The following is a 21,519-nucleotide window of genomic DNA, read 5'->3' on the forward strand; positions in this document are numbered from 1 at the left end:
ATTAAGCTAAACCACTTTCCACTCTTGTCTCTAAACCATTCAAACAGCAGTGTGGGTGATAGAAAATGAAAGTTTCTCAGTTTCTTAATTGCTAATGTTCCCCACCCAAAACAGCTTGAGGGAAGGTTAATTACGGTGACAGGTTAAAGAAACCCCAGCCTTCTGAAATGCCTCCTGGAGAAGCTGATGGGATCTTAATAGGATTTTAATCCAGAGAGTCTTTTGAATGCTTAGTCTATTCTCCTGATGCCTTCTCTCCTGATGACCTCAAATCCTTCTTCAACTCAACATGAAAGAGCATTAATATCAGCCATCGATCCATCTACTAATCCGTTTACCTTTCCCTTTGAGTCTTCTGCATGACATTGCATTTAGCGGGGGTGTGGGGGGTGTGGAAAATGCTACATGGAGACAGATTGCAGCCAGGGGAAGCAGACAGACATGAACACACTGTTTTAGGTAGTTAAAAGTTAGGGGCATTGCCTTTTGAGAGACTTGCCTCTTTGTAGATGTTTCTTAAGACTTTCTCGAAGTTGGGGTTGTTTAACAGGATATTGTGTTGAAAAACAGTGAATTCTTATTTCCACTACAAAAACTTTCTATTATATTCTGTACAAAACAGAAAGACTGGCTTACATCTGTCTGTCTATCTATCTATATCTATATCTATATCTATATCTATATCTATCTATCTATCTATCTATCTATCTACATACCTATCTTCTATCCATTCACCTGTTTTCCTATCTGTCTACATATATACACAAGTATATATATGTTTATATATGTATGTATCATCTATCTATCTATCTTCCATCCATTCACTTGTTTTCCCATATGTCTGTGCATATACACAAGTACATATATGGGTATATATATGTATCACCTATCATCTATCTGTATATCTATCTATCTATCTATCTATCTATCTATCTATCTATCTATCTAACTATCTATCTATCTATCTATCTTCTATCTCTGTACTATCTGCTATTTATCTTTAGAGCTAAGGTTATTGACAGAAGACAGAAGAATCATTATTACATAAGTTTTTCTCTCTTAGCCCAGTCCCCTGTAGGCTTTTCTTTTCTTCTTTAATATTGCTACTCTGAAGTGCCATGCTGAGTAAGACAGATGTTTTAGATTCATTTCGGATTTCTGTGGTCAGTGAGAGGATCCCTTAAAAGGCTCTGACCTTCCCCTCCCCGGACTTGGCAAATGGTGCACATGTGTGCACGCCTACTTGTTTTTAAGAGAAGAGTGTTCAAAGGAGCCATGGCTCCCAAAGTGTTAAGAGTCTTTACAAGAAAGCTGCTTAGGGCTGACTGGTCCAGATGGTTGGAGTTTCTTTACCCCACCACCTGCACCTCTATTTTTTCTATCCCTTTCTCTGTCTGTCTATTCCGTTCCAATTCTTGTCTTGTCCCCTTTCAATTGGAAAGTCTTTTGCTTTCTCCTGTGTATGGCTTTCACAGCCATAGCTGTATATGCTCATGGTCCTAAATCTGCAGGAGACCAAATATCTTTGGATTGATGGAAACACACAGTAGCATCTCCATTTTGTCTTCATTTAAATGCTCACAGGATGTATTGATGTGGCTGTATGTCCTGAAGGCTAGGGAGACAACTCCTTTTTCTTCAGACTGCCCCTGTTGAGACAAGCTGGCTCCATCTGGGAGGATAAGCATGTTCAGAAGAAGAAAAGAAATGTGGGCACTATATTCAGAATCACTCAGCGCCATTGATATTCTGCTTGTTCCCCCAATTCTGTTAATATTTCAATGGCAAAGAAAAAATCTGCACAAACACCCTGATGAGGCTGAGGTAGATGGCTAGGCCATAGAATTCAAGCTAAGGAAGACCATAGAATTATAAAATAGGCTAAAAGAAGAATTTCCCATTTGTATTCTAAATCCAGCTCTTAAAATTTTTCCTTATATTACTTGTCTTATTTAATTTTTGCAATAGCCAGAGTAACCAGAGACCATTATTCACACTTTCAGTATAGAAGACAAGAGAGAAGTGAAGTCGGGAGGCAGAACTGGTTTATGTTCTTCATTGTTCCTGGTTAATCCCTTGTCTGTATCTGTTTGGCCAACTTGTTTGCTCTCTTTAAGACTCCCATGTCTCTTTTGAAAAGTGGAGATACTTAGTGTTAATGTGATTGCGAGGATTATATGATATTGTATGATTTTGGTAGAGGTGCCAATATTCAGGGCCCATGTTGTCAGTGAACTTATATTTGAATCTTTTAACAGGATGCACATGATTCTTATGGTCGTTCAGGGCCAGAGTCTCCAGATTCATAATCCTTGCTAAATATAAGGCATTACCACATGCTGTTTGGGCTTAGACAAACGTCTGTGAAAGTTAGATGTAACAGACTAAGAACACCTTTCTTCCGCGTGACAAGCATGGTCCCTAAGTTGCAGGGAGGAAGAAGAGGATACAAAACAATTGTAACTAAGTGCCAACCTGTCATTCACTGTGGGCCAAGGGATCCAGAAAGAGCAATAATTTTAAAGTCAAGAGCTGATATTTGGTTCTCTGCTTTCTACATGGTCATTTGTCCCCTTCCAATGGGCAATCTCACCAGCCTCTTCTTCATCTGCGAAATAGAACAAAGACCTGCTCAGCCACTTCCTACAGTCCATGGACAAGATCACGTGAGATATCTCGAGGCATCTAAAGGTTTGAGTTGAACTTGCCTGAGATGAATAGGATCTTGGTCTCTGACTTCTTTGGGCCTCAATAGGGAGATACCTCTGTAACCCATAACCCAACCACTATCAGGTCATTTGTTAACACCAGCTTATGGAAGTAGACCCTGACCAGGGTAGTAATGCAGAGGGAATTGGTGGCAGCCTTCCCCCACACTGGGGTTGACTTTACCCATCAGTCAAGAAAACAACTTCGTGTGTGGGGTGTTTTGATGGTCCTGCAAATAGTTCCCATTTCCAAGCTTTCCTGAGCTTGGCAGTGCCACTCAACTGTGTTTGATTGGGAAGATCAGGGGCAAGTGAGGCAGGAAGCCAGAGTCCCTCCTTCCCTGTCTGGTTCTCTTTTCCTTCCTTCTTCCATTCTTACTCCCTTGCTCGTTCCCACGTTCTCCTCCATCCTTTCCTGCCAATTCTGACAGTGCTCATTACCCAAGCGATGTCTCTAGGGGGAGAGTTCTCATCATCTTTGACGTCTTTGCCTCATTTGGCGCCCTTATCTCTTGTTCCCTAGCACTTTACGAATTACGTGAGCCTTCCTTTTTAAAACCCCACCTACTGTGATTTTCTTCCTTTTACTGCTGTCCCTTCTTGAACTTGATTTACCTTTCCCACATTTTTCTCTTTCATTCACATTTACCCTCGGACTTTCCTTCATTCATACTGTTCAGGTTAGTAGCAGGAGGATACACAGACACAGTACCCAAACTGATGTGGAGTTGTTGCTGTATGCCATGATGTATGGTAATGATGGGGAGATATAATATTCCTCGGGAGTACCCTTTCTGGTACACTGAGCTCAACTTTGGCTCAGCAGATAAGAGGAGAGGAAGTGGGACCGGGCAAGATCTGGCATTAGATAAGGCTTTGCATGTATCCTGTTTGACCCAATAGAAGCACGTTGACCATGATTCAATTTGTGAGTGACCTGGTCTCATACCTCTGTGACTTCTGAGAAGGCAGAATTGGATGTTTGGGGGATGTAGTGGGCAATGCGCCACTATATACCCCTAAGAGACATATAGTATCTTTGGGCCTGAGAGATGGCTCACAGTTGGATGCTGAGCACCCAAGTGGGGTGGCTCTCAGCTTCCTGTAATTCCATCTTTAAGGGGATCCAATGTCTCTGGCCTCTTCTGGCTCCAGCCCTCTAATGCACATACTTCCTCCAGTTAAAAATAAAATACATCTCTTCAAAAAAGAGACACATGGCACCTTGGAAGGGTCAGAGGGGGAGTAGCTCCAGTTGAGGGGATGGCTGATTAGTGGGCCTTACAGATGATTGATTTATTTATCATTTCAATGTTTCATTGAAATTCCTATTCGTCACTCATTTATTTATCTGATTCTAAGAAGGTGCTCTTAATTAGTAAACAGAGACCAAATGCTTTACCCATCCCTTCATTGATGGTACTGCTCTGTCCAGGATGCAAACGTGAATAGCTTGTCTTGTCAGTCAAGCTTTGACTCCTTTATTCTTGCCAAGACCTTCCTGAGGGTTTTCCTTTCCCTAGACATGAACATAGAAGTTCCTCAAAGGAAGAATAAGGCCCTGCAGGTCTTCACCTGGAAGATCTGGTAGCCATGCCCACTCCCTGTGCAGTGGCTCCTGGGACTCATGCATTAGCTGCTTCCTTACAAGTCTGGAGGCCATATCTCAGAGGAGACGTGGTGGAGCCTGGAGTTAGGGTGGAGGCACCAATCTGTGCTGGGCGTCGAAATTGGAGGATTTATTACTCTTCCTGAGACAGGATGGCCACAATCCTGGGTGCCTTGTTGCCTCAGCCCTGGGGCTGGTGAATGTCTGATGCAAAGTTTGAGCTAGATTGTGATTTGTCTGCCTTGAACTACTGTGGACTGAATGGGCTTGTGCTGACCCACCAGGCAGGAAGTAGGCTTGCCTGTGGGGACTTGCCTTGGGGAGCACTCTGGAGCCAGTGGTCCCTTGGTGTCTGGGTAGAACAGTTGACCCCAAATTAATGGGACACAACGTGGGTGTCCATGGCCTGCTCTCCAGCAGGCTGCTTCCTTTGGAGCCAAATCAATATTTATTAATGATCTGCACCCCCACCCAGGTGCCAGTGACTTCACAGAGAGCCTCTGTTGTACCAGCAGGCTCAGTAATTCATTAACCCCAAGACCAGAGCCTGTGGAGGGGCTTGCAGAGGCTGACCTACCACCGGGGTATTTGGCAAGGTCATTAATGAGCTAATCTGATTTACCTTTTCAAAATGAAGGCCTGGGTCACTGGGGTCAGTGCCTATTCCCAGCATTGTGAGTGAGACCCGTGTGTGTGTGTGTGTGTGTGTGTGTGTGTGTGTGTGTGTGTGTGTGTGTGTGTGTGTGTCGAGGGTAAGGGGCTGCAACCCTACTGAAGAGGAGACAGCGTGTGGAGGAGGTGGTAGGTGTTGTGAATTACCACTGATGTCCAGGAAGGCTTGGATGGAAGACAGGAAGGAATTCTTCAAGGCTCCATGGGGTCCTGCTTTAGCTCTTCAAAAGAACAAAGACAACTAGAACTCTTTGATTAAAAGTTGGTCAAGCCTATGAGGCTGGGGGGTGCAAAAGTGGGCGTGGGCTCTGCCACCAGTAGCCCGAGTTACAATATTTACCTAGCCAGACGGGCAGGCACCTCCAGGCTTTGATAAGAGGTTCAAATGAAGTGACCGGTGACACAGACCTACCTGCTACAGGTTAGTTGCCTCCCATATCAAAGGAGGTGACAGATGGTGGGATTAGTTGTCTTATAAATTTTACAGATAAAACCTTTACAGGTGCTTGCTCCGCCCCCAGATTCATGGGGAGAGAGTAGCTCGCTCAGACTCACATGGTTGGTACTCAGGTAGACACCTGCCGGCTTCCAGTCCTGGATGCTCAACTTCTGTGCATAGTGTCAGGACAGATGTGTTTGGAGCTGAGTGGGACAGGTTCTCCTCTCCAGGCTCCCTGCCTCTGGCTTTGCGAGTGCCCAGACTGCATGTCCTTCACACTCTGAAGAGAAAGGAAGTCCTATGTCTGAGGACACTCTTACCCCCTGCACTCAGAACCTGTCTCCCCTAGGTCTCTTTTCTCAAGACTCATTCCTGATTCCAAGGTGACAGCCTGTGAACTCTCAATTGACCTGGATCCTTCTAGCCCACAGGATACAGGGTGCAGCCAATGGTCTTAAAAGCTATGCCTTGAAGGAGGTGGGGGCTTGAGTTCAGGTTGGGCTGGGCAGCTGCCAACAGTGAGTCCCTTTGGCCTTCTAATAGCAGTGAGAATAATACTATCAAATACTTAAAAAGAATCCTTTATGTATGCTAAACACTTTTGTAAGATCTCTTTATGGGCTTATACACAGTTCATCATTTTTTATCTGTGTGTGGGGGTGTGTGAATGTGAGGGCTCACACAGTGGGCAGTGTGCAAATGCCCCAGCACGAGTGTGCAGGTCAGAGGACAACCTCTGGTATTGGTTGCTTTCTTCTACTTCGGGACAAGCTCTTTGTCTCATGTCTGTGTACACCAGGCTAGCTGGCCTGGGAGCTCCTGGTGATTCTCCTGTCTCTGCCTCCCGTTTTGCTGCAGGAGAGTTGGGATTACATGGGCATGGCAGACTGGCTGTACGCGGGTTCTGGGAAGGTGTTTCATGCACTGAGCCATCTCCCATCTCTGCCGGGGAGATTTTTGATCTCCTCACCAGCTGTCTGAGGGACACATGATTTTTATGGTCATTTTGCAGAAGAGAAACTAGGCAGCCGCCGAGAGATTAGGCAGTTTGCCTAAAGTCTAAGAGTTGGGAACTAGCAGAGAAATCCTCTAACGCAAACTTGTTCGGAGTTCCCAGCTTCTCTAGTTTTCTAATTTGGCTGCGTGTTCTGGCCAATTTCTGGATGATAACGGGGATCAAAAGTCATGAGGGGTTCCTGCACTTGGGTGGCTCCCGTGACCTTATAATTCTGCAATCTCTAGAGCAGATCCTGAGCTCAAAGGCCTGGAGTTTACCAGGCTTTTGCTCTTTATATCTTAGAGTCCTTGGAATTCCTTCAAGTTCTCTGATTTATTTATTTGTGATTCGTTCGTTAATTAGCTAACTTTGCTACTAAGATGTCTGAACTGAGCCACGCTAGCCCAACTAGCTTGCTTTTGCTCTTAGGGAAGAATTCACCAGAGCTGGGACTGGCTGGCTTTGTTGCCCTCTGGTGTTGAGTCGGGAGACAGTGGGCACAGCTCTGAGTCTGGCATCTTTGCTGGCATCTAGTGTTTAAAAGTAAACACAACCCGCATAGCTCACAGAAACCTCTGGTTTCCTCCCCCCACTTCTTCCATTACTACCACAATGATTAAATCTGTCACCACAGTAAGCATAGGTCGAGCCTGTCTGTGTGTTAAGCATGGGACTAAGACATGTCGTGTTGGTTGTAGAATCCAGTCCATCTAACAACAAAGAAAGATTATTTGAATCTGTTTTGTGGGCCCAGAAGACAAAATACAGGCTCGCGTATAGTTATATAACAAAGGAAGTGGCACACTTAGTAGTTTTTCTGGAAACTTCACTCCGCTCTTTGTGTGATGAGCCAAACAACACAGTGACTCTCTCTCTCTCTCTCTCTCTCTCTCTCTCTCTCTCTCTCTCTCTCTCTCTCTCTCTCACACACACACACACACACACACACACATACACTTTTTCCTTTCTCTCTCTCTCCTCCCTCCTTCCCTCACTTCTTCCCTTCTCCCTCTCTCCCTCCCACTCCCTCCTCTCTCTTTGTGTGTGTGTGTGTGTGTGTGTGTGTGTGTGTGTGTGTGTGTGTGTGCATGCATGCATGCATGTGTGAAAATATATAGACTCATGCTCCATATAAAGATGTCACTGAGTACAGTGGACCCCTTACAATGAGTCCCATAAGATGATAGTGTTTAGTAATATTGCGGACATCTGAGCTTGCATGAATACTCTCTGGATCACACAGGGTAAAACTGTGCATTTCTCAGCATACATTTGGTAAGTGATGTGTGACAATGTGTGTGTGTGTTTCCAATTGAGTAATAACACTGTTCATTATGTATCATAACTTTTTAGAGAAGCATACATATTGTCCCTTCTAGGCACTTATTGTTCTTATGAAGGGGTACGCTGTAGTTGTTCTCACATTACCATTTTAAGGAAGGAACACGGAGGCGCACGAGCTTTAGTCCTTTAGATGGTAAGGACAGAGACAGGGTGCAAACCCAGGCAGTCTGACCCCATTGCGGGACTCTGTCTTTCTAGACCCACTGTCCTAAGAAGAGATGGGAAATGGGTGAAGCAGGCACAGACTCTGACAGTCCCAGATCCCACTGAGCTCTGGCAGAGTAGGACTGAGTCACTAGGACCTTCAGGAACTGGAGGAATAGATGCCATTTAAAGAGCATCCTCTGACTAACAAAATGGACAAGAGATAACCAGTAAGGGCACAGGAGAAAGAATCCCGCCGCGCTGCTGGATGGACAATGAGTTGGTCCAGTCTTATGGAACCCAGCATGTAGTTGCCCCTCATATCAAAATAGAACCAGCGTGTGACCCGGATGTACCCCCTACGGCTATCCATCCAAAGACTATGAAGTCAGTATCCCGAAAAAGCACACCAGCACTTCCTTGTTCGCTGTGGCACAATACGCACAGGTACACACAGTGGTAACTATACGAAGCAATGGATGAGTTCCTCAACTCGACTGTGGTAATCACTTCACAACGCATACGTACATCAAGTCACTATTATTAAATACAGACATGTATATGTTTGGTTAATTACAACTCAACAAAGTTGGAGCACTTCTAAAAGAAATGAATGAAACAGAACATCCACGGCTTTCATCTTCCTACTCCACGTTCTTCTTCAGGAGCTTCTAGCACTGATGTGTATTTATGGTTTTCTTTAATTGCTTATTCTGTGCTGCCCCCGGGGAGTGTAAGTGCTCCAGGGTGGCCATCAGCGTCATCGGCTCTCATTGCCAGGACCTGGAGTGCAGTGGATGCCCAATGTATGCTGGAATGTTGGAGGGTCTGAGTGTCTGTCCATAGGCTGAAAGGCAGTACGACAAGAAAGTTCGGCTTGTGTTTCTGCTGACACCGGTCCTGCCTGACCTGTGAGTGACTCTCAGGCAAGAGATAAATGAGCAATAAGCAACAAGCGGTGGCCGGAACCAAGGAGACGGGGCTGTTAATGGTGCTCCGCGTAGGGGGAAGAGGGACAGGTCTCATTGCCCACACCAGGGCCATTCAGAGAGGCCCTTTGGTGGCAACACTTGAAGAGACGGTCTCACAGGAGACCTGATCTTTCCTCAGCACTGCTGAGGCTGACTAGGAAACAGACGTCAGTGCTGACATCAGAATTTCATTATGCCAGGAAAACACTGGGGACAGTCCTGTGGGGGTCGGTCCCCGTAAATGCTGCAGCCAGCAGAGAAATGATCTGAGTGAGGCAAGAAGGGAATCCGGCTTACTCCAGCTTAGTTAGCTGATGTGGGTTCTAACTTCTAGAGGCTGATACCGGTCAGTTTATTTTGTAGGCATTTAAGTACAGTACAATTTTAGAAAAAAAGGATTCCTGGTAGCAATTATGTCAATCCCATGCATGCTATAAAGCTTAAGGCAGCGCAAGGGCCCAGGGAGGATCAGACGTGGTCTCGGTCAAACAGAGACCATATCCTAGAGGTCACTAAGCTATAAAATACATGTGACATCTTCCCTTAGGATGGGTTCTATTGATTGAGAAACAACACTCAAGTTAAAACTCTAGGAAGGAAGGATCTGGGATAAACAGAAGTCTGGAGGTTGGGGTGCAGCTTAGCCCTACAGCTAGCACAGGTCACCAGGCTATGAACAGAATCCACTCCCAGCCTTCTGGGTGAACAAAAAGGTATACTCCCTTCCACTAAAGAGACAAGCCTGGGTGCTTCACATTTCTGCTTTCCCTGGTGCTTGTCGGTGAACACAGGGACCTCATGCCCTCTACCCAGGGTAGGCAGGAAGAGTGTGTTGCTGAGTAGAGGCTCCCAAGATTCAGCAGCCTGCCACCAGGAGTTACCTTTCTAGACTTTTCTCCCTGCCCTTGAGTGCTGCCCGCCATCTGTAACATGGGAAAAAATGCTGCCTACCTCATGGTGTCATGGTGAGGCCCGGAGGAGGCAGCTTTAGGTAAGGTGCTGGGGGTGGTACCTGTCCTGTAAGGGTTATCAGTACACAAGCTAAGACTGCTTCTGTTGTCACCCCCCAAAGGGAGGTGCGGACAAGTGACCTGTCCTTTAAAGCCTTGGGAACCCCAGTGTGAGGCACAAAAGAGCCAGTCAGGCTCCAGAGCCAGCCCTCTCCGTCAGGTGGCCATGCCACTGTCCCTTACTTGACAGATGGTTGAGGTCAAGATCCAAGAATGAGCATGGAGGCAGCTGGATGCGAATCCTGACCCCATCATTCACCAACAGGGCATGCATGTGTGTATGTGTGCATAGGCTTTCTTCATGTGCATGTATGTGTAGGCATGTGTGTGTCTGTGTGCCTGTGCACGCGTGTGTGCATATCGTCTGTGTTAAACCTGAACTCCTGAGACCCACGAAAATCTAAAATTGTGTCATATTGTGTTATCCCAGATACTAGCCAGAAGCAAAGGGGTGATTTGGGGGTAAGTTCCTCAGCCAAGGCTGCAAACACTTGAAAACCTGTTCACCTGCTCTTCAAAGCCAGAGTGCCTTATGGTCACAAAAACTCTGAGCACCTCTGTGCCTGTTATACAGAGATACCACAGAGTATTTAGAGCCACAGCAAGGGCTGGTCTGCGTTGTTGGATCCACAGAGACTAGGCTCTGACTTCATTTTATGAGGGCAAGTTGGTGTAAGTCCTTGTCTCCTAGTTTTGGGGGAAAGCCTTGTCTTTAGGCACTTGCTTAGATCTACAGAGGGCATTTCCTGAGATTGACCACTAGATGGCAGGAGTGTTCTTTCTCACCCCACTTGAGCGGGCAGGCAGCAGAACCTTACCGTGCGCAGTACCCATTATTGCCTCCTTCATTCTCTCCTCATGGAAACCTGGGACTAAAGGACACAGTCCACCCCAAATGCTAACCCCAACACCCATCACGTGATAAGGCCTCAGAAGCATTCGCTGTCCTTCCTATTGTTACTGTTTCCGTTTTCACAGAAAAGGGACTGAACTCAGGGATGCTGATGATCGGAAGCCAGGCTGGGGGAGCTGCTTGCCAACTCAGCATTGGGCCCTTCAGCCTCCGTTCGTGGGTACCAACCACTGCCTTGGCTCCCTGCGTGGACCCTGCCGTGTCTATCGGCTCTCATTGGTCAGGCACTGTCTTAGTCCCCCGTGTGATCTTAAACCAATTTTGATTTTCAGATTTTTAAAAATACCCGGCTTTTCACGTGTATAACAGAGGCTGTAATGCCTTCCTTATTTGAGGAAGACTTCAGAATCAGAAACCAGGTCAGAGTAGAGGCCTCGAATGGTGCTCACTGTTGCTAAAGCCCTCTGTGCTCATATAACTTCCCTCCTTCCTCTCCACAGCCATGCAATACTCACAGCTCCTGCCCTCAGGGAACTCACAGTTCATGTTTTCCTAGTCTCCATCCATACATGGGACACTTGGACCCCTTATGTCTCTTTTTTTATAAGCCACAAGGATTTGGGTGGTATCATCTACCCTTCCGGTCCCTCTCCAGGAAAGACACCATTATTGCAGACACAAAATTCAGGCATCTTGTCCTCCCCCGGGACGCTGTTACAGAAATTGAGCTACAAGCTACCTGACTGTCGCCTTCACAAGGCCTGTAACTGGCTTTGAGATCAAAAGGTTTTATAAGGATGCCCAAGGCACTCGGGAGGGAGTCACACGGTGGGAAGCTGGGGTCTAAAAGCTCATCTGTCTCTGTTTAATTTTTGTCTGATTTATATTTGGAGGCTATACATAGTTTCCTGATGAAGAAAATCATTGGTGACAGCTACTATAAATGGGAGGCAGGGGATGAGTTTGAGACAATTCAAGAAAACCTTCAGGCATGAGACTGGGAGCTGGGGTGTGGGCTTCACTCCGTGTTCCAAGGGTCTAACATCCAGAGTGCAGAACTTAACTTCTCCTGTGTTCTGTGGGCAGGGAAAGGGTCCTTTGCTGGGCTTCTGTAGAGGACAAGGCTAAGACTTTCTCATCTCTGTTCTCGGAGACAGAGTTTCAAAGAAGAACAGCCCAGACCAAGGCTTAGGCTGCTGATCTCTTTCGGATGTGTTTTAAAATCAGTTTCACAGGAAAATGGAATTTAGTATTTTTTTAATTTTCATTTTATTTATTTATTTATTTATTTATTTATTTATTTATTTATTTATTTATTTATTTATTTGAGACAGGGTCTCTATATGGAGCCTTGGCTGTCTTGGAACTCGCTCTGTAGACCAAGCTAGCCTAAACTCTTAGAGATCTGCCTGCTTCTGCCTCCCAAGTGCTGGGATTAAAGGTGTGCGCCACCACCGCCCAGGTTTAATTTTCAGCTTTAACAGTTTAGGGGTTATGCAGAATCTTGTCTTCTGTCACCATCAGTGTGACCAATCGGGGATCGGGGAGGCCGTTAGCCACGTGTCCCACGGTCTGCGCTCAGGATTCTGTTCTTTCTGTGTTGCAGTGCCCTGGTTCCCAAGGACCATTCAAGAGCTGGACAGATTCGCCAATCAGATTCTCAGCTACGGAGCAGAACTGGATGCAGACCACCCCGTGAGTCCAGGGCCCTGGAGGAGAGTCTTCCAACCTCCTCTCCATCTTCTCTTCCTTCTCCTTCCTCTTACATCTTCAGCTTGGAGCAATGTGCTTATTTATTTGTTCAAGAAAAGATCACTGAGTCCCTACGTATGCCCGGGCTGGGAAAGCAAAGATTCACGAGACCACGAGATCTCATTGTCCTCATGACTGTGGTCGTTACTGACGGGGTGAATGTGAACCAGTGGCCAGGAAATGCTCTCCCTGTACAATGGTGCGAGCTTCTATTTCTGTCTTTGTATATTTCATGGACATTTAAATCCAGCACAGCTAGGATCAGACAGTGAGGGAACTGTGCAGAGGGCTGTAGTCAGGTGAGGGAGGAGAGGCATTTGGCTGAGAGGATCACATCCGCTGTGAGGCGTTCCTCCGGGGTGGAGATGAGTGGGTGGTGCTTCGGGTATGACAGGGAGAGAGTGAGTTGAGACATGCAGAGTGGTGGATTTCACTGTGCCCTGCAGAGCCAGCTTTTTAAATGGGTTCTCACTAGAGGACTAGATCAGTGTGTGTGTGTGTGTGTGTGTGTGTGTGTGTGTTGGGTGGGGTCTTCTTATTCCTTCTTCGTCTCTGGGGTCAGTGTTCCTTGGGGTTGAAGAGAGGTGGTCTAGCTGCTTCTTTGGGTGAGCAGTGTGTCATTAGGACCCTATGTTCTCCACTCTCTGTCAGGCAGTGGACTCTCTGACCATTTTAACCAGGAAGCATTTTACATTAACAAGGTTTTAGTGTGACTGGTGCTGGGGCATGTCTGTGCCCTGTCCAGAGTCTCCGCACAACCTTGTGGGGTCTAATAACCAACAGGAGGCTTGCTCTTCCCAGAGGCAGTTTCCTGTAAGCAGGCTGAGGCTTCCATCTCACAGACAGGCACAGTGGTGACAGGGACCTGCTCCAATGTCCCTTGTTGATTGAACCTGGGCTCCTTGGACCCTTACCCCAGTGCTCAGGGTAGTTGAAGACACAGGCTTGGCTGGTGACAAGAAACCCAATCTCCTGCATGCCAACAGATGGGGAGCCATAGGCCAGCCTTTCTGGCGCATGCTCCAACCCAAGTAGTAAACGCTGTGAGAAGACTTGAATTGCATGAGGAAGACAGTGAAGACTCCAGCTACTATAGTTACCAAGCTTTCTTCTCTTCATCCCATCCTTCAATTAAAAAATAAAAGGAGAAAGCATTTTATGAATAGAAACAAGGTGAATTCATCCCACCCTCTACACTTCAAAGCAGAAAAAAACATACTATCTTCATACTTTTCCATAATAGTATTGATGTCTGGGAGAGGTCCCTTACACGCACAGCCACACGAGTGTGCGTATGTGTGTCAACCTAGTCCTGTACTCATCAGGCATGGCCAACCACAAGCCCAGCTCTATTGTTACACTGAGGTCAAGGTCTCTGCCTGACGTCTTCAAATAGACTTAGAACGGCTCTCCTGAATCTTAGTTGTGAGGTTAGAGCAAATTATCTCAAGCTGAGGGTAGACGTTGAATTTAAGTATCCTATTTAAGCCTTAAATACTGTGTTTCACGGATGTGTTTCACTTGTGAGCCTCGGGCAGGAGGCTCGTGAATTCTAAGGTGGTCTGGGCTATGTAGTGAGACTCTGTTTCTAAAACTAAACCAAACTAGACCAGACCAAAACTAGATCAAATCAAATGAAATCAAACTAAACTGAAAATGCCAGCTCTGGAGGCACAGGTTCTCTGTTGTCTTTCTGTATAGGACACAGTCCATTTCAAGGAGCCCAGCGACGGCAAAGGCCACACTGGCCACACCCTGACGTCCCCTCTACAAGCCTCTGCCTGTGCCTCTCAGCTGTGGGCCCTGCAAGCCAAAACAGCTCCGGGGATTTCTTCCCGCCCCCAGGAAAGCCAGTCCGACGCACACATGAGAATTTCTCCTCTCTCACCAGCCCCATCGTCCTGCCTTGACCCTCTGTTCTTCCCATTGGCCTCAGTCCTAATCATTTGGGTGGGGGGGAGAGAGGCCAGTCCAGAGAGAGAGGGACACGTCCTTCCCTGTACTGTCATGTCCCCTCAGAAACCAAAGCTGCCCTGAAAACCTCCCTGGAATCCATTTCTCTTTGCCAACCCCGGCCACAGCTTTGGCTTCCCAAACTCTCCGTGTCGTGAATTTTATCATAAAAACACAATTTATCAGGTACACGGTCCCCCTGTCGTGGAGGCGCCAGGCTCTCTCTGTTCCTTCAGTCTTTCCTCGGATGCCGGGAACAGGGGCCAAGCATAGAGCAAGGCGGCGGGTGTTTTCCTGCAGCCGCCGCCCCCCCAACCCCCCAGCCCCCACAGCCCCCCCCCCAGCCCCCTACAGGCCCGGCCTCAAGGTGTGAACTGCCAGCAGACACCAGACTAGCAGTGAAGAGGCTGTTCCTCTTCCGGGACCCTCTGTTCTGCTGTGTCCCTTGTGGTCAGCACGATCCCTTCCTCCCCTGACCCCCCTGCCCTTGGCGGGATGCATTTGTGTTTGACCTAGTACTCCAGAGCCTCCCAAATAGCCACTCTGTGAACCGAGGGAAAGGGAAGATGGTTCTGGAAATCCGGGGGAAAGGCACTCTGCCTTCAGCTTCAGCGAAGTGAGGAAATGGAATAGGATGGCCAGCTGTCCTTCACTCTGCCCCTCTTGCCTTATTTGCTCCTCTCTCTCTCTCTCTCTCTCTCTCTCTCTCTCTCTCTCTCTCTCTCTCTCTCTCTCTCTCTCTCTCTCTCTCTCTCTCCTCTCTCCCTTCTTCCTTTCCACAAGTATTTATCAAGCTGCTGGCATTACTAGCTAGCCTTTCTTGATCACGGTCTGTGTACTAGGCATAACGCTAAACGCTTGGCATGTGGTTCATTTTAGTGCCAGTCGGCACCCTGGAGGGCTGGGCTTCTTATGGTCAGGTGAGGGCTCTCAGGAAGTTGTGAGCTGTGTTCCACCCAGGTAGGAAAGGGAGCTTAAGTGCTAAGAAGATCCATCAGTGTCCACACGCCCCTCTAGCTACAGAGCAGAAGAGGAAGAGCATCGCCTTTTCTGAGCGATGCCAAGGGAAGCTGAGGTGGCACCTACAAGCTTGGTGGGCAGAACCCCCGTGGCTGTGCTTGGTTTCCGTTCCCTTTACCCGGGTTGCTCCTCCTCCGAGCAATTGTCACTGTTCCTTCTCACCGGCAACCTTCTGCTGCTCTTTCAAGGCTACACTCCTCCTTCTAGCTCCCGAAAGCCATGCTCCCATCTCTTCGCCAGGCCACAGCATTGCGTTCTGTTATCATAGGAAGGACTGCGTACTTGTGGGTTTACTGACGAGCGTGAGAGTTCTGTCTTTCATGGTTCAAGGGACCTCGTATCATTTTCTATAATGTTTTATGTTCCCACCAATAGAATTCAAGTGGTCCTTTTTCTTTACAAAATTTCAGTGCCTGGTACCTTTTATTCTAAATGTTAATTTATATAAGGGGGGAGGGCTTGGTGATGTGCCCCTTTAATCCCAGCACTTGGAAGGTAAAGGCAGGCAGAGCTCTGAGTTTGAGGCCAGCCTGGTCTACAGTGTGAGTTCTAGAACAGCCAGGGCTATGTTGAGAGACCCTATCTCAAAAATTTGATAATTATTATAAAGAAATATGGAATGTTTGTTCATGTATGATGTATGTGTATAAGTGCATGTGGGTCCTTGCACTCCTGTGGAGGCTCGAGAACAGCTTGAGGGCATCTGTTCTCTCCATACACCTTGTGGGTCCCAGGTACCAATCTCAGGTCATCAGGCTTGAGGAACAAGTACCTTATGTTGCTGCAGAACCATCTGGCTGGCCCTGTAGGTGCCTTTAAAAGGCCCGAGGGTGTGTGAAGAGACTCAGAGTCCCATTCCAGAGTGTACCTCCCTATGTTCTGAGCCAGATCCCCCAGCTTTCATGGTTTTGCCTTTTTGCACTGATGTGCCGTTCTTTGAGTGCCTGTTCTGTGCTCACATGATGTTCGGTCTATGTGACCTAACCTTGTCACGTGACTCGGTGAAGCAGGTGTGATTAGTGATCTCATTTTCCTTACCTGGGAACTTCAAGGCCATGCCCCCAGTGAGTGCAGCAAGGCGGTTTAAAACCCGTGATCTCCTTGCTGTCCTGAAGATGGTGCTTGAGAGCTTTAACCCCAGCTCTGACATGAAGAAGTGGTGAACTAGATCTGTCAGTCTAGAAGAATCCTCAGAAGGCATGTCATTAATACCCCTAGGTAATACATTTTCTGAGACCGAGAAAAGGGACTGCGTATAGACTCTGCTGGTGTCATAACTTATTTTAGACTTCCCCTTTCTCCTTCCGACCCCCTCCCCTTCACCACTTCCTCACTGACAATATGTTTTCCTGTCAAAACATGTTTTACACGCAGGGCAACTTGAATCACTGCTATTAGCTTAATGAGGCAGGGTGATTATAAATAAACTACCGGCAGTGCCGGTGAAATTGCTGCTATTAGTCTAAATTGAGACAGGCTGATCAGTCACCACCAATTACAGCGTAACACGGAATGTGTTTCATGGGGATGGATGCAGGGACTGTGTGGTCACCTGGCAACCCAAGAGATGGAAAGCCAAATCCCTATAAGGATAAGCTTCAAGGTCACAGATCCAACCAGAAAAACCTTTTGAGACAAAGCCTCTGAGATCTGTTTGGTGGGAGTGCTTTGTAGGTTGCTAATGAATGTTTTAGAGATACGGGACCGGAAATGAGCATAGTCGGAGATGTCCCCAAGTGACGACTCTTTAGAACACGCTACACATGTCTGTTCATGTACTGGATCTCCTGCCACTACCCTAAGGTGATTTGAAATGGATTTAGAGTATCCCTATTACACACACATGCACACACACACACACTACATCCTTGCAGCAGAAAACTTCAAAAATGTACCTAACATTGCTGGATAACCGCTGTCTCCACCACCTCCAGGGAGCATTTGTTGGAGGTAGGTGAATCTCTTCCATCATTACACTTATATATTCCCCTCAACATGGGAACTATCTACTAGATACGTAATTTTGCATTGAGCTTTTATTTTCACAGGTGGAAAATCCATAAAGGACCCAGACAAGGCACATTAATGATGAACAGTAGTTGAGTGGGAGGAGATGTGAACTGGAAATCCTTCCATTTCTGCTTCCAATCCCAAATCTCAACTTGCCAGTTGGAAAAGCTCAATGAAAACGCTGTGTTTTATTTTTTAATCTATTATTTTATTTTACACTCCAGGGCCCTTCAGCCAAAGGCCTAATGGAGTTTCACTTTCTACCCTCCTGATATCAAAGCAGAGCTAGACATTCTCCAAAGTGCCTGATGGTGTGAAAACCTTCCTTTTATATTTTGAAGGGCTAGAGAGAGAGACATACTACCGTCTGTTAAGATGCACTAGTCAAGATGACAATTGTTAAATTTGAGTTGATATTTTGAGCTCAAATAGGAAGATATGGATAAGTAAATGTTTATTGTTTCGTCCAGTAGAGATGTTCCCCCAATGGTGTGCTGTGATGCTTGTAAATTAAATCATAGGGTCCAGTTTTCTTCTTCCTTCCTCAGCATAAATGAACCCTATGTTGACTGCAAGTTCTTAGGTTCCTAAAGCCCGGTGTCATGGTATACACATATAATCCCAGTACACAGGATCCTGGGGCAAGATGATGATATAAGCCAGCCTGAACCAAAAACTGACAGTAAACTAACATAAGCCCCCCAGTTCCCTATTTGTTTTATTTTTAAGATTCATTTTATTTTTATTTATGTATAGGTGTGTGTGTGTGTGTGTGTGTGTGTGTGTGTGTGTGTGTGTGTGCATGGCACCTGTGTGCGAATGCCCATGGAGCCCAGTAGAGGATGTAGTAGCCCCTGGAGTTGGATTTACATGTGGTTGTGAGCCACTTTATGTGAGTGCTGGAAATCAAGCCTGAGTTTCCTGGAAGAGCCACAAGAACTTTTCTTAACTGAGTGAGGATGTTGAGCCATCTCTCCAGTCCCCCTATTTGTAATCAATGATTTCAATCCAGCCAGTGTTTTAGGGAAAATAACAGCTTGTGCTTTGTAACAACTGTGCCATAGAATCTTTAAACCGAGTAGTACTTCACTGGGATTTGGATGTGGAGTAACTACATGGCAATTTTACTTTATTAATTGTGTTGCATTCAGGGTTTTTATTCCTTAAAATCCATCCTGGTAAACAAACTAGAAATCTCCCATCTCCATCTTTCCTCTAGTCTTTCTCTCCTTCCCTCCTTCCCTCCCTCCCTCCCTTCCTCCTTCCCTCCCTCCCTCCCTCCCCTCCTCCTTCCCTCCCTCCTCCTCTCTCCCCCCATCTCTCTTGTTCCTTCTTTATACATCAGGAATTCTTTCTATGCTCCCATGCTCCAGGTTCTCAGGTAAAATTACCTTATATAAATTGCCTTACATTTTGTTTGAAACTGTTGGTTGATGCTGATATAAAAAACAAATAAAACCCCACAAACCAGTCAAGCAAAGAAAATAGAGCCAACATTTGGAAACCAGAGGCTATCAACATTCTTCAAAAGCATCTTTAAATACTGCCTATGACACAGCCTGAGTTTTCAAGTCATTCAGCCCATGGTTTGGAGACAGATAATTGCAAATTAAAGTGATTTCTGGAAGAGCTTGTTGGGAAATGTCTGCAGGGAACAGAGACAAGTTCTATGGCGATGGACCAGTTTCTCATTTCAGCAAATTTCAGACCATAATGAACTTTTCTGTAAAGCACCCTTCTCATCATTTGGGACACTTTCAGCTCCTGATGTGCCCCACTCCACCCTAAACACTCAGAGACACACTTGGCCTCTTCTCATTTGAAAATGTGCTGCTTGACATGCCTGGGAAGACTGCCTGCCAGTCAGTCTCAGAGAAGTCATCAGCATCCTTCTGTCTGGGATAGCTTGCTCAGCCAGTGGAATGCCTGCCAGGTCAGAAAGGTTCATGATTACTGAAGTGTAGTGAAAAGAACAGAGAGCTGAGTGATCCAAAGCCTGGCCTCCCCATCATGGATTCACTCCCCCAAGTCTCTTGTTGATTATGGGAGAATATCCATACTGATCTGCCTGACAGCTTGATGGCAAAAGCTGTCACAGCTGTAGACACCTGGTAAATGACATTTTAAAAAATTGCCAGCAGGGCATGGTGGCACAGGCCTGTAATCCTAGCACTTGAGAGACTGAGGCAGGAGAGTTGAGGCCAGTTTGAGCTATCCAAAAATATTTTATTTCAAGAAAATAAAATGCAAAGCATAAAATTGCCATAGCAGTAAGTGCATACCCGTTTGTTTACCAAGAAATGAGGAGGAGCCTCCATATTAATTTCCTTAGTGGCTCTTTTTTAAAAAGGAGACTGTGGAGATAGCTCATCCAGCAAAGAACAGATGTACAGGTGTGATGACCCAAGTTCAGTCCCCAGCATCCATATGAAGAGCTGGGCATGATGTTACATGCCTATCTCATAAAACAAGGTGAAACTTTCCTGAGGATTGTTTCCCAATCCTCAGGTCCCAATATTGAACTTTAGATTCAGCATGCTCCCACCCCCAAATCTATATATATTTCAACACACACACACACACACACACACACACACACACACACACACACACACACACACACACACACACACATAGAGGCGCACATGAGGAAGCATTACCAAATACATACCACTTGCCAGAAATTGAGTGATTATTTAATGCCTTCAACGCAGACATCTAACTTGGCTTGATCCAGTTAGTTTAGAAACTAGGAATGGTGTAGGTGACATTTCTTTAAGATCAGAGTCTGTAGAGAATGGAATCTCAGGGTGGGGAAGATTTCACTGCATTGAAAGTGTGGCTGAGTGTGTGTCACTCACAACAATGGGAAAACCCCCTCTGTGTTTAACTGAGACAGTGTGTTAGAGCATCATCAAGGAAAAGAGACATTTGCCATCATAGCTGAAAAGCTTCCACTCAGATTGGCGATAGAGGTGCCATGTAGGTGGAGTTTTTTGTCAGGACCACCAGCTCCCCAGTAAAGGACATGGAGACTTTTTATTAATTATAGATGCTCGGCTGATAGCTTTGGCTTGTTACTAACTAGCTCTTACGACTTAAATTAACCCAGATTTCTTATCTGTGTTCTACTACATGGTAGTACTTTTTTCAGCCTGGCAAGTTCATCTTGCCTCTCTCCAAATCCTGGTGACTTGGCCCTTCTTCATCCCAGTGCTCTCTTCCTCTCCACAAGTCCCGCTTAATTGCTTCCTGCATAGCTATTGGCCATTAGCTCTTTATTAAATCAATGAGAACAACACATCTTCACAGTGCACAAAAAGGCTATTCCACAGCAGTGCCAGGCCTCTCCCTCTGTAGACCTGAGTCATCAAGTGTCTTCTCTCTCCTAGGGCTTCAAAGATCCTGTGTACCGGGCAAGACGAAAGCAGTTTGCTGACATTGCCTACAACTATCGCCAGTAAGTCTCCCTGTTGGACCATTGAGAGAAGAACACACACCTAACCCTTGCTCTAATTTGGAAACCATCATCGCAGAACACCCTGCTTTGCCTTTGTGTGTGTGTGTGTGTGTGTGTGTGTGTGTGTGTGTGTGTATTTGTGTATGTGTATATGTGTATGTGTGTATGTGTATATATCCTAATGACACATTTTTTAAAAATTGCCTCTAGATCAAACAGAAGTACCCAATGCCATAGCCCAGCTCTCTCCCAAGCTTTGCTAGCTCAGTATCCATTGTGTCTGGAATGATTGGAGAGGCTTCCATCCTGAATGGAACAGCTTCTGGTCTTCTCCACATTAGACCAAGAAGAAAGCTGGATGCTCCAGTGAACTAAGGAGCCCTGGAGCCTTTGGACTAGCCACATGCCCATGCTCTACTGATCTTGTTTACCCTGCCATGTCAGGGAACTATCAGATGAGATTTTTTTTCCTGTTCAGAATTCTATCATTTTATCCAATAGGAAATGGCCATATCAAATGCGGTGTTTGGGAACATAATGACTTTGCTGTTCTGGGTCCTCAGAGACTATGTACATT

The 21,519-nt window shown here is 46.2% G+C and overlaps 1 protein-coding gene across 1 annotated transcript in view; it reads left to right on the forward strand.

Moving 5' to 3' along the window:
• The window catches only part of Pah (phenylalanine hydroxylase), a 58,249-nt gene that overhangs the window by 21,336 nt on the left and 15,394 nt on the right, over positions 1-21,519 (forward strand). Inside the window, exons 4-5 of the mRNA XM_052753758.1 lie at positions 12,354-12,442; positions 20,875-20,942. Coding sequence (XP_052609718.1) covers positions 12,354-12,442; positions 20,875-20,942 — 157 coding nt within the window. The remainder of the gene's footprint in view (positions 1-12,353; positions 12,443-20,874; positions 20,943-21,519) is intronic.

Source organism: Peromyscus californicus, unplaced genomic scaffold, assembly GCF_007827085.1.
Source record: "Peromyscus californicus insignis strain IS unplaced genomic scaffold, ASM782708v3 Scaffold_24__1_contigs__length_46423439, whole genome shotgun sequence".
Classification (NCBI taxonomy): Eukaryota; Metazoa; Chordata; class Mammalia; order Rodentia; family Cricetidae; genus Peromyscus; species Peromyscus californicus.